This window comes from Lissotriton vulgaris, unplaced genomic scaffold (assembly GCF_964263255.1).
Source record: "Lissotriton vulgaris unplaced genomic scaffold, aLisVul1.2 SCAFFOLD_760, whole genome shotgun sequence".
NCBI classification, from domain to species: domain Eukaryota; kingdom Metazoa; phylum Chordata; class Amphibia; order Caudata; family Salamandridae; genus Lissotriton; species Lissotriton vulgaris.
Window position 1 is genome coordinate 145,147 of NW_028242555.1, and position 12,948 is coordinate 158,094.

The window sequence follows — 12,948 nt, forward strand, 5'->3', positions numbered from 1 at the left end:
TGGGGATTGGACCTGCTCTCTCTTGTACCCAGGAAATAAAATGTGGACTTCAAAGGTCATAGCACAGACCTCCTGCTAAAGCCACAGGGGTTCAAGAAGCTACAAATTGCCTTTTCTGCAATTGGACCTGGACTGGACCCTGCTGGTTTGTCTCTGCCTGACATCCTGTGAGTCCCTAAGTGCCTCCTCAGAGGTCCTGGGGGCTTTAGAAGTGTGCCCTTATGGTGCAGTTGGACTTTTTTGGACCAAGTGAGAATGTAAAATCTTTGACCCGTACTAACCTGGTTGGTGTATCCGACCCGCGCTCCATTGCGGTCAGAGTCCAAATGCGCGTAGGTTTCAGTCTACTACAGACCATTGGCTATCATTGACACTTAAAACTTCTTGGTACTAACTCCTGTTTAAAACTTTTAAAATGTATATCTCTGGTTCCCTTATTGGATTTTTGTCATTTTGGTGTTATTTTTTTATTTAATAATACTTTGTTTTCCTAATTCGTTTTGGGATTTCTTTAGTTTTGCATTTCAACTTTATTACTGTTTTGATACTGCATAAATACCTTACATTGTGTTAAGTTAAGCTAACCTGCTTTGTGCCATAGCTACCAGGGATTTGAGCTCTTGTTTATTTGGTGACTCTACAGGACTAGGGTTGAGTTTATTTCTTGATGTGAGTAGTCACCCTCCCCAATTAATAACCAGTTTCTTACAGACAAGATCATTAAAAAGCACTACCTAATTGCTTAATTTACCTTAAAAAGTAACGCACTGGGCAATCTTTTAATACCAGTGTTAAAGCTTTAAAGACAACATTGTTTAATAGCAGTAATCTGTCTTATAATTGCTGACAAAGGACTCTGGACTATCTCCCCTTGCTCAGCGTACTTTACTTAGTTTTGATTGCGCCACGCATTTGCAGCTCGATGGTCAGCTGTTCCCCATGTGCTGAGGCATCAAGACTGGCTGAAAGATGCAACTTTCTGTAGTGTCTAGATGGAACCCTATGCATCGCTACAGACCCCTAGAGCCAGGCCTTAAGGCATATGGGGTCCACTTCTGGGACTATGTTGCCGTAAGTGTCCTCCCTGGGATTCCCCCCCTCCTTCTGTGGGTATGTCACTACTCCGCTCTGGGTAGTGTTGGGCCGTGTGGGCCTGCTACGTTTGTGATTGGCCCCTATGCCCTTCCTGGGATTGTTTTTGTGTAATCCTGCGGTTTCGATTTTCTGAGCAGGAGCCGGTATTGGCCACTAGGACTATGCTGCCTTGAATCTTATTGTACCCATTACGCCTGACTGATCACTTTCCTTTGTCATTTAACTGCCTTGTAACTTCAATAAAAAATGTTTAAATAAATGGAATTGCTGACAAAAGAATTCCTTTGTATTGCATAAGCCATATGAATTATTAGCCCATATTTACTTCAATTCTTAACATTTATTGCATATGTATATGATTTAAATGGTATTTAGTTGTATTTCAATAATATTAAATATAATACTACAGTAAAAATTGTTTTATTAATGTCAAATGCAATACATACAATTCAGATATCAAGGGAAAATTCTGATACTCCTATTTGTAAATGCAATCTAGTTTATAAAGGTTTTAAATTGAATACATTTAATACATTCCCGTAAAAAGAAATTCAGATTCAGTTCCATATATTTATATGGATTATATTCACCAAATCTGAGTTTTATATTAAATAACGTTGACCGAATGAATAATTTAATTTAAAAAAAATAAAAAGTTATTCAAAGTGGGCCGCATCACCTCACTGGTCATATACAAAGGAATGTGTAGGGATGTTGTATACCCTGATTGCTCAGCAGTGTAACTTTAGAAATCTACGTTCATAAACGAGACCAACGTGGCATGAGGTGGAAATGAATGGTAGATTGTTGCTTTTGATTCTCAGCTGTACAGTCTGGTAAGCCTTTGTCCTTGTGTTTTGCTGTGGCAGGTATCTCTAGAGGGGTTACGACCAACAATCCCACCTGGGATCTCTCCACATATCTGCAAACTCATGAAGATCTGCATGAACGAGGACCCCGCCAAAAGACCAAAGTTTGACATGATTGTGCCTATCCTTGAAAAGATGCAGGACAAATAAGAGTGCTTCCACAGACTGTGCCAGCTACCCACAACGCACTGCCTTTGCTGGTGGAGCAGTGCCCAAAGCTTTCTATCACTAACCGAGAGGGGTGTCCGGAAAGGCTGCAGTAGGCAAACTGAAAACATCATGCCTCCCTTACAAATAAGCATGCTGTGCCTGCGACCCACAATACCCAGCTCCCTTTGGCAGAACTTCGTTCCCTAAGAGAGGGCAACATCCTCAGCAGTAGAAGGAGACCAGGTGCTGGATGTATCTCCTGTGTGCACATGTGCAGTAGAAATTGTCCATACTTCGATGTGCGGCGTTGACAGACCTCAAGGAGAGCGATTGAGTTAATGGGTACCACAGGTTAAGCAGTGTTTCATCATGTGCAGGTGCTCAGAAGCCTGTGGGCATCCTCTTCACTAAAGAGTTCTCCTTAGTCTTCTGATACCAGTGGTACTCTTGAAGCCTTACCTCTAGCATCTTTGTTTGGATGTTTGCCTAGGAATGGAGGCAATCCTGCACACGCTTGTTACTTTTTAAAATCTCTTTTCTGTGCCAGACCCCAATGTACTGTACTTTTAAGAACTTTTTCCTGCCTTTTTTCATGGGCATCCTCTCCTCTCCACTCCTGGCCTCCTCCTAAGTGCCTTCAAGGACTATTCAATAATGTATGCTCTCTCTGAAGATATACATCCAACAAGATATAGAATCAGCCATTATTACAAGCCGTACTTCTGCAGTGACGCCTTATATGTTTGACCATAAGGAAGGGCATTTTTTAATATTTCAAATTAAATAGATATCAATTTAACTAAGGCAGTATTACACCCTTCGAATCAATGTATGGACTTTCCTTGAAACATTGGGACCTCTAAATAATCTTCTACTTGAAAAATATGTGGCTTGCTAGGCTGTGATAGTAAAATGAAGGCTAACCATATGAACAAGAGACCCCAGATATGGATTAACGAGCAAACTCTGTGTGCGTCAATCCACACTGGGCAAGAGCGAGAATGAATTGTGCATCTTAAAACCAGAGTAAGTGGGGATAGTCTTGCGGCATACATTTTTTTTACCTCTAACATGTGGTTTGAGTCGGTAGTCTAAAAATACTGTATGTGCATCCAGCATTCATGTTTGGGACTAGCAGAAACCCACTTGGCAAGAGGTTTCCACAGAGGAATCTGCAGCCCATCTTGGAGATCCAGGGTGGCAGAGGTGATGGGAGTTAGTTGTTGAAGCAGAGGGAGTGAAAACCATAACATAATAATACATATTGATAATGAATCAAAACAATCTTTTTAATAGTCATCACTATAAAGCACTACAGGGTTAAGAAAACAGAATAGTTGGGTTACGCCGTGCCTTATTTAACCACATCGCTGCTGTGGTTATTTTTCCCCTGTGCTGGAAATTGACATTTTGCTGGTGTCATGACGAGCTCAGCTCGTCATCAGCACAGCTCAACTGTGCCTCATGACGAGCTGAGCTCGTCATGAGCATGGAAGGGGTTAAGGTGCTCTTCTTACACTTCTTGCATTTGGTAGAGGAATGCTGCACTTTAGACTGGAAGTTAGCCAGATAGTACAAAAGGGAAGACAAAGATGTTGCCAATCTAGAAAACACATGCTTTAACCCCACTTTTTGTTTGATGGAGGCAAGGTCTGAGGTAATTAATGATAAATCTTTATTTCTATGCTTAAGTGCAGCAGAACAATAAATGGGAACCATCCCCGATAAAAGGTGACTGCTTAATAGCCGTTCTATAAAAGGCAACTTCTGTTCAGTGTTAGGCACCTTACATTCAATGTCTGACTGTGCCTTAAATGTGTTTATCAGTCAAAGCCTCCTGTAGAATCTCAGTGAGACAGGTGAATGCGTTTGTTCATTAAACAGACCATTCATTCAGTTTTGAAATTGTCCTTTGCTAAGTGCTGATCAATAGAACACCACACTCACGGGGACGTGCATATGTGCAGTCATACATTGTAAAGAGTAATGGATCTGAATAAGACCCTTCAATCAAGGGTGCTACCATCGACTCCGCACAATGTCATGGCTATGTAACCCTGAAAGACAGTGTTTTGGTCCTCTTTAGTTGCCGTCAGTCAGAATGTTCAAGCCTCTTCCTTTGCGCCTCCTGCTTTTGGTTATGCCTACCCCAAATGCAAACTGCCCTCGGAGAAGGACTGATTAATAGAATCTCACCACTAGAGTTTTTACCACTTTTCTTATGGTCACTCAACGCCTTCCAGAAGTATTACGCCTACCTCTCTTGCTCTCTCGTGTAAGAACTCCTATCCTCTTCCCTTCCTACTAGGCAGTGTTTGATCCACATCCTCCTTATTGTCACTGCACTTCAGGACTGTATGCGATCTCCCAGCCGTTTACTGTTCAACTGTGTATGAGCTGCAGTTACCCACCGCTCATCCTGCTTTTGATCGTCTACCTTCCTCTGTCTCTCCCTACTTCAGCAGCCCTTTGCTGTGTCCTTCATCTTTGGTCTCTGGTTGGGATTAAACCTTGAGTTACTGTCACTCTTATTTATGAGCTGACTCCCCCTTACCCTTTTACTGCCTTGCTGTGCGACACAGTACAGTTGCTTCCTTCCTCATTGTAGTCGCAGTCACCACGTGCCACTTGTATTTCCGAATCCAGACACGGTATCTAAAGGAATTATTTTATTTATGTGTAACATTGTGTTGTTTTTTTGTATTTTTGTGTTCTAATTTTGGTTCTGCATTCTACGGAATCCTTAACCTAGAAACTATGCAATGTCAGAAGGTGTCCTCAACGCCATGCCAGGTTATGTATGCCTTAGCCATTATATACTTTGTATTTCTATATAAATATATCTCTGTTACACATTGCTCGGGGTTGAGAGTGCTTACTTCACAGATAGTGTATTAAAAAAAAAGGGAACGTCCCCATATCATTTGGGGTTCATGCCTCACCTTTTGGAATGTTTCTCCCCGTCATTGTTGCCACAAATGTATAATAAAAATCAGTTTTGCCATGTTGTTGCCATGTCACTTCTTCACAGTGAAGAAACACATTTCTGTGTACAACAGCAATACACAGACCTTCGTTGTAGATGAAGACTGTGGGTAAACGGTTCAAGCCGCCAACCTTTAATTTAATATAAAGGGAACCATCAATAAACTTAGTTTTGTAGTATCAGTCCAAGTATACACACATACATAAAACACACTGCAGTCTCAGTACCAAACAGCCAGCACTTGCCACCTTACTTGACTGGACCACAAGGCACAGTCCCTTATCTGAGGTGCATAATAACTAGGAGCGGAGCAGAGCAGCCACTTGAGGACCTAGTCCCACGGTCGGAAAATTCCTGCAACAAATGATACTGTACAACAGGAGGTGGATTACTTCATTTTTTAAACTTTATCTGAGAGAATAGTCCAGTATTTTCCAATGTTAAAGAGTTTTAAAGACTACTGTGGAGCATTTTAAAACACCTATCAAAACATGGTAATAATGGCCAGAGTTGTAGGTTAAAATGATGCTGTGCTCAAGATCAAACTTATCTCTTAGGCCGTGTAAATAACTGCATGGCAAAAAGGTTGGGGTTGCTCGCTTTTAGTTTTGTCATAAGTATAAATGGGTATAAAGTCCTCAGTATGATGAGTGCGCACCAAAAAAGGTGGAAAGGCGGCCACTCACACCTTCCCAATTCTGGGTATAAAGACACACGGGAAGGCACGACTGTCAGACGCACCCGTCCTACAGCACGTGTCCCTACAATTTATCCTCACCCCACCTGATACAGCTGGGTCCTTTACACGAAACCTGCAAAACGCATACTCTTGAACAGTGTCTAATTGTAAGACCAGATGCACTCCACTTTCTCATTCTTTTCCTTGATGTAACAAGGATCACCCGTACGGGATAAGCGAAACCTTTTTATTGAAACACATGCTTTTATCCGGTCCTGAGCCCTGTCGGGTTGGAAGTATCACCGACTAAGCGACCTTTGGACTCTATCCATTCTTGTACAGCCCTGAAGAGTCGTAGGCAGATTGTGCCACACACAACAAAACACGTGTCGGCTGGTTCTTCTTGTATCTGAACATTAAAGAAACTTCACATCGATGATGAATTTGCTCTTGTTTTGAATAGTATTATTGCCACTGTGTTTTTCATGCTTTTGTCTCTCTAACTGAATCAGATACTGGCTTGCATTTTTAATCTACTTACTCTAGAGTGTGCATGGGCATTTGTTTTTGTCTCAATACAGTGTCAGTCTAGGTTGACACTCCACTGAGGGGTTACAGGTTTTTTTCCCCTCGCCCTCTTGCAGCTCATCACCTCACTGATAATCTACTCTTCCTGAGTCTTAACGTTAACGCAGGGCAGTGCACCCCAGCCCTAGAACAAACACCTTTCTTGACCCGTACACAAATCTGGGTATAATCCCAACTAGTTTATTTGTCGATTCTCGTCACGCTCAAGTCGAAAATCTTGTAGATTCCTTTGCAGTCCTTATTTTGCATGTACTTCAAGTAACAGAGCTTAAACAACCAATACATGTTTTGTATATGACAATTTCCTTCATCAGGGCTTATATAATATGTAGTGTATCAGGAACCAATCTGGGAAGATGAACTTTGGAACGTGCGCTTCTCTCTGCTGGACACGCAGAGGCAGCTGGACCCCAACAATCCCCAGGAATCATCCGACGAACACTGAACCAGAGACACCAGTGCTCATCCAAAAATCTCAAGGGAAGGGGATTTGGGAACAAACAATAAACTAAAATAAATAGTTAAAACAGAAAGCTAAAATAAAGAAACAACTGGTGCACGTTCATGCCGGTGGAGAAGCAAACTCTAGATCACATAACAATCTGGGACATCTGTCCTGAAGCTAGGAATGAGTATGGAGACCAGCTCCTGCAGCAGTAGTAAAAGACCTTGATAAGAACACAAAAAATCAATGACATATATCATGCATAAACGTCTGCATTTGGGTTGAGCTAAAAGAAGTCTTTTAGAATGATAAGAATAAATCAGAACTGCACTTGCACCACATGGTGTCAAAGATAAATACACACACACACACTATTGCGCCAAAGATAAATACACTCACACAATATTGTGCCAACAAAGATTACACATGAGCACACCATACATTCTTATTTCAATGAGATAAAACATAATCTGTATCCTTCAGCTGAAGTATGTCCAAGGCTTGAGAGCGTTACCAAGACCTTCTTTCAGCAAGAAAAAAGACGTAACAGGGTAACCATAAACACTGCAAAAATAATGTACACTTCTATCAGCAAGAACTATGCACAAATTGCATAAATGATATGAGGAGGAAATGACCAAAATCCAGGCAAGTAGCGTAAAATAAGCTGAGTGGGAACAAGAGGGAACTTTGATGTAGGAAACTAAGTAAGGAAGTCTCGGACTGTGAAGAGTTTTGTGTGCAGTTACTCAACAGCTCCGCGATAACCAGGAATCCATTTAGCACAAGATTTAAATGTAGCCCAAAAAGGATTTAGACCTATCTGCGAGTAGTAGTAGTAGTAGTAGTAGCAGCAGCAGCTGCTAGGATGGAACTGGACTCGTCCGACCAGCAACTGCAGAGAAGAGCCATCACACCGCAGGATCTTCAACAGGAAACTCAAAGCGAAGCACTGAAGATGAGCCTGGGTGAGTGTTAAATACCTTTTGCCAGGCTTGTTGAGTCACGGAGGCTTGTTGAGTCACGGAGGCTTGTTGAGTCACGGAGGCTTGTTGAGTCACGGAGGCTTGTTGAGTCACGGAGGCTTGTTGAGTCACGGAGGCTTGTTGAGTCACGGAGGCTTGTTGAGTCACGGAGGCTTGTTGAGTCACGGAGGCTTGTTGAGTCACGGAGGCTTGTTGAGTCACGGAGGCTTGTTGAGTCACGGAGGCTTGTTGAGTCACGGAGGCTTGTTGAGTCACGGAGGCTTGTTGAGTCACGGAGGCTTGTTGAGTCACGGAGGCTTGGTGAGTCACGGAGGCTTGGTGAGTCACGGAGGCTTGGTGAGTCACGGAGGCTTGGTGAGTCACGGAGGCTTGGTGAGTCACGGAGGCTTGGTGAGTCACGGAGGCTTGGTGAGTCACGGAGGCTTGGTGAGTCACGGAGGCTTGGTGAGTCACGGAGGCTTGGTGAGTCTCGGAGGTTGCTGAATCGAGCACTGGCGTGGCCCGGCAACAAAGATAAGGAAAACATCACCACATACCGGAGCAGAGAATTAAAGAAATATGTCAGCTTTTCTTCATCAGGGAACACGGGGAGTAAAAGAGGGGGATGAGCCGAGGGCGAGAGGCATGTGTTGAGAACCTGCTAGGAGTCCCCACCCGACAGGCAGTCTTCCTAGGTAGGATGTAAGTGAGTGAAATGCACCCAGCGCTCTGGGGTTCACCCTGAATAGTCCCCCCCCCCCCCCCACTACTGCTGAAGTGGGGAAGGTGGTTGACAGTCCGATGGATCTTGACAGTGCCCCCCTTCCCAGGCCCGGTGACAGGGCCGGGTTTGTGGGGGGTTACTTTGATGGAATATACGCAACAGTCGGGTATTATGTGGCTCCCAGGTACATTGCTGTGAGCCATACCCTTTCCAAGCTACCAGGTAATATATTTATTTAATTTTTAGAGGTTTTATATAGCGCTGGCTGGACCCAGGGGTATCAGAGCACTTTACATTTTTGAGACAAGAAGGTCAATAAGACAGGGAACATACATAGCACCAGTGTGTATATATACAACATATAAGTCTCCGCCTGACATATTTCAAAATGATAAATATCGGAAATAAACACACCAAAATGTGGAAGAAGTGATGATCAAAAATATCATAAGGCACAAATTGAAAAGAGAGCTGGAAAATGTGCAGAGTCAGGATAGGGAGGTTAGTGGTCAGTTAGGTTGGTAAGGAAGAGAGCGGGAGGGGCAGATGTGGGTGGGGTTGGAGGGGATGAGAGCGGAGGGTGGACAAGGGAAGGGGGTGCAAGGAAGAGTGAAGGTGGTAAATAGGGATGGGGAAGTGACGAGGAGGAAGGGCGAGTAAGGCTGATAAAGAGAGGGCGGATGCATCTAGGGTCGGACAGATGAGGCCGGTGGAGGAGAACAGATAGGGATTAGGGTCCCCAGTATTTGAGGAGATGTAGTTTGAGTTCTACTTTGAAGCTAGAGTAAGAAGGGTTGCAGCGAAGGTCAATTGGAAGGGCATTCGAAATGCAAGGAGCGTTCCCGGAAAAGGATCGTGACTGTGTGGTTTTCTTTTTTAGAAGGGGGGGATAAGAAGGAGGGTGTTAGTACTTCTCAAGGAACCGAAGCAGCCGGCTTTAGTGAGTTTGTTAGCGAGGTAGGTCGGAGTGTTCTGATGGAGAATTTTGTGTGTAATGCAGGCTGTTTTGTAAGTGGACCTACCTTCAATGGGGAGCCATTTAAGGGTTTTAAGGGCAGGGGAGATGTGGTCGAATCGCTTGCAGTCTGTGGTAAGCCTAGCTGCAAAGTAAAGCACAGATTTAAAAGGTGCCTGGTGGATCTTGGAAATTCCGGTGAGAATGCCATTGCCATAGTCGATGCGAGAAAGAACAAGTCATTGGACTGCTAGTTTGAGATCATCAATAGGGATGAAGGGCTTAATTTTCTTAAGGTGACGGAGAGTGAAGAGGGCCCCTTTATCAGAATTGTTGATGTGTACCTTGAGGGTTAGGAGGTTATCAAGAGAGATCCCTAGTTATTTGACTGAGGGGGACAAAGATAAGGAGCAGTTGAGGGCATTAAGTTCTGGGATACAATTCTGCATGGGGAGCTGGTTATTTTTAGGGGAAAAAGAATAATTTCAGTTTATTTAGGGTTGAGTTTGAGGTGGTTAATGTGGAACCAGGCTTGAATCTTGATGAGTGTTGTTGAGGTGAAGGATGTCAGCATGAGTTATAATCTTATAATAGAGTTGGGTGTCGTCGGCGTAGAGATGGTAGCTGATCCCGGCTTGTTTTAAGAATGAGTGTGAGGGGTTCCATGAGAAGGTTAAAGAGGGGGAGAGCGGATGGATCCTTGTGGAACTCCTAAGGAGATGGAGGTAGGGTTAGATAGGAAATTTTGGACTTTGATTTGTTGAGAACGGTGTTGTAGGTATGAGACGAACCATTTGTGTGTCGTACCATTCAGACCGAATCGATCTCTAAGAACATGGAGTAGAGCAGGGTGGTTAACAATATCAAACGCTGCAGAGAGATCAAGGAGGATCAGAAGGCTAGATTCGCCATTGTCAAGTGAATGGTGGATGTCGTCAACAATGTTTAGCATTACAGTTTCAGTGCTGCATCCTTTCCTAAAGCCAGATTGGAAGGGGTCTAGTAAGTTAAGTGTTCAATGTGTCTATCTAGTTGGAGAAGGACTCTTTTTCTAGGGCTTTAGAGAGAAGGGGAAGGTTGGAGATGGGACGAAGGGTATTGAGGTAGTTTGAGTCTGCCAAAGTATTTTTGATAATGGGGGTGATTTGGCCAAGTTGCAATGAAGTTTGGACAAGGGTGGCAAGGGAGCTGTTGATAGTAGAGGTCCAGGAAGGGGTGATGATGTGTTTAAGGTTTTGGACAAGTTTGGAGGGGAGAGGGTATTTGGTGTGGGAGGAAGGCTTGAGTTTGGTAATGATGTTAAAGACTTCTTTCAGTGACTGGCTGGAAGTTATGCCATGCTGCTTTGTTTTTAGGAAGAGGATTAGAATGTTTGGAGTCCAGGAGATTGGAGGGCAAGGGAGGTGGGGGGGGGGGGTAGTGAGGGAGATCAGAGTTGTGATGGGTAGTGGTGAGTGTAAGGGGAGTTGTGATGGAGGGGGGGATATTAAGAGAGATGTTCGGAATGGCGGTAGGGATCGCAGTAAAGAGGAAGGATTGCTCAATTTGTTTAATTTTGGCTGAAAAAAAGAGCTATTTCTTCATATCTAGTCGTCGAGGCCAGTGTGACAGGGGGAGCGGAAGCAGTTTGATTGCGCACAATGTTGAATAGTTCTCTTGGCCTATTCTGTGCTTGATCTAGTTGTGTCCTGAAGAAGGACGTTTTTTGTCTAAAGATGTGTTTTTTGTAGTTCGATCTAGCAAGTCTGAGGCGGGCCAGGTTAGAAGGAGAGGTGTGCTGTCTCCATGATCTTTCCGTCAGTCTGAGTCCTCGTCTTTCATTATTTAGCTCTGTGTTTAACCATGATTTGGTGGGGATATTTCTTTGTTTTTTGAGTTTGAGAGGAGCTAGAAGGTCGAGGGTATCAATGACTGCTTTGTTATATTGTTCGGTTAGTTCATTCGTGTTAAGGGAGGGAGGGATAGCGAGAAGTTGGGCTTGTAGTTTGGATTCAAGTAAGTCGGCAGGGATATGACTGAGATTTCTGATCAGTTTCATGGGTTTAGTAGTGTTTGATAGGAGGGGGGGAGGCAGAGGTAGTTATGGAGAACAGGATAAGGTGATGGTCGGACCACTCGATGGGAATGATATTAGATAGGAGGGCTAGATCCTTGCAGGTAATGATAGCGTCAAGGGTGGCTCCTTTGAAATGGGTTGGTGACTGACAGATTTGTTGGAGGTCATTAATTTCGAGAAGGTCAGAGAGGAGGGAGATTGAGGGATCTTTGGTATCATTCCAATGGAGGTTAAAGTCTCCCAGGAAGATGTTTTCAGATTTGGATATTGAGGATTGGGTAAGGAGGTTAGACAGCTAGTCAATGAATGGGTAGTAATTTCCAGGCGGATTATATATATTGTGTAGGCGGATGGAGTGGGAGCCCTGTATTTTGAGTTTGGCTACAAGGTATTCAAAGGAAGAATATTCTGCGTTATTGATAAGGGAGAGCTGTAGTTCGTCTTTGAAGATGATAGCTACACAATCGCCTTTTCGAATGGGTCTATCTTTCCTAATGATGGAGTAGCCCGGGGGTGAGAGTAGGTCTAGAATGCTTGTAGAGTGGTCATTAAGCCAGGATTCTGTAAGGAACGCGATGTCGATGGATTCGCCCCTGGTTCGCAAGAATCTGAAATAGAACTTACTTGATGTTCTAAGTGACCCTCCACACTTACTGCGGGTGGTGGTGCGAGGTGACGAGTGTTTGGATCAGTGGGGTTTAAAAGGGAAACATGAAAGGTAGGGTGAATTTTTAAGTGAGCCAGTAGGGCCAGGCGTAATGCTGATTTCTGATATAGTTTTAGAATGGGGAATGGACTGATGTATCATGATTGAAATTTACGTGACCCTTTTAAGCATAAGTGTTTGGTGGTTAACCACACTTGCTGGCCCACTTGGTAAGGAAGTCTGCGTACTGTTTGTACAATAGTTTTGAACCTGTCGGGTTCTTTAATTCTTTGAGAACCTGATTTTGTAAGGCGTGTTTTTGAGCTAAAGGTTTAGGAGAGAGCATGCTGTGTTAGTAACTGGAATGATCTGGGATGATACCCATACAGAGCGTAGAAGGGTGAGAATCCACTAGATGTATTTACTACATTGTTGTGGGTGAATTGTGCTAACCAAAGGTGATCAACCCATTGCTCCTGTTCGGTAACATCATTTTGTAATAATTGTTCGATCTCCTGGTTGGTTCTTTCCGTTTGCCCGTCAGACTCCGGGTGATATGCGGAAGAGAGGTCCACCGAAATATTAAGTAATTTGCGAAATGCTCCCCAGAAGTACGAAACAAATTGCGAACCACGGTCTGAAATGATATGTGATGGTATACCATGGAGCCGTACTGTGTTGTAAAAACAGATTAGCTAGACGGGGGGAATCAGGTATCCCTTTAGTCGAGAAGCAATTGCATATTTTAGTTAACAGGTCTACTACCACCAAGGTAAATCTTTGGTCTTGA

The 12,948-nt window shown here is 43.6% G+C and overlaps 1 protein-coding gene across 3 annotated transcripts in view; it reads left to right on the forward strand.

The window, feature by feature from the left end:
• Positions 1 to 5,118, forward strand: part of ILK (integrin linked kinase) — an 87,460-nt gene extending 82,342 nt beyond the window's left edge. Inside the window, exons 11-12 of one of the 3 annotated variants that reach the window (XR_015303780.1) lie at positions 1,965 to 3,530; positions 3,587 to 5,118. Coding sequence is in view for 1 of the 3 variants with exons in the window: in XM_086948348.1 (XP_086804474.1) it covers positions 1,965 to 2,114 (150 nt within the window). In the remaining 2 variants the exon portion in view is untranslated. Of the gene's footprint in view, positions 1 to 1,964 lie in introns of all 3 variants that reach the window. The other 2 variants (XR_015303781.1, XM_086948348.1) reach the window with 2 other exon arrangements.
• The last annotated feature ends 7,830 nt before the right edge of the window (positions 5,119 to 12,948 follow it).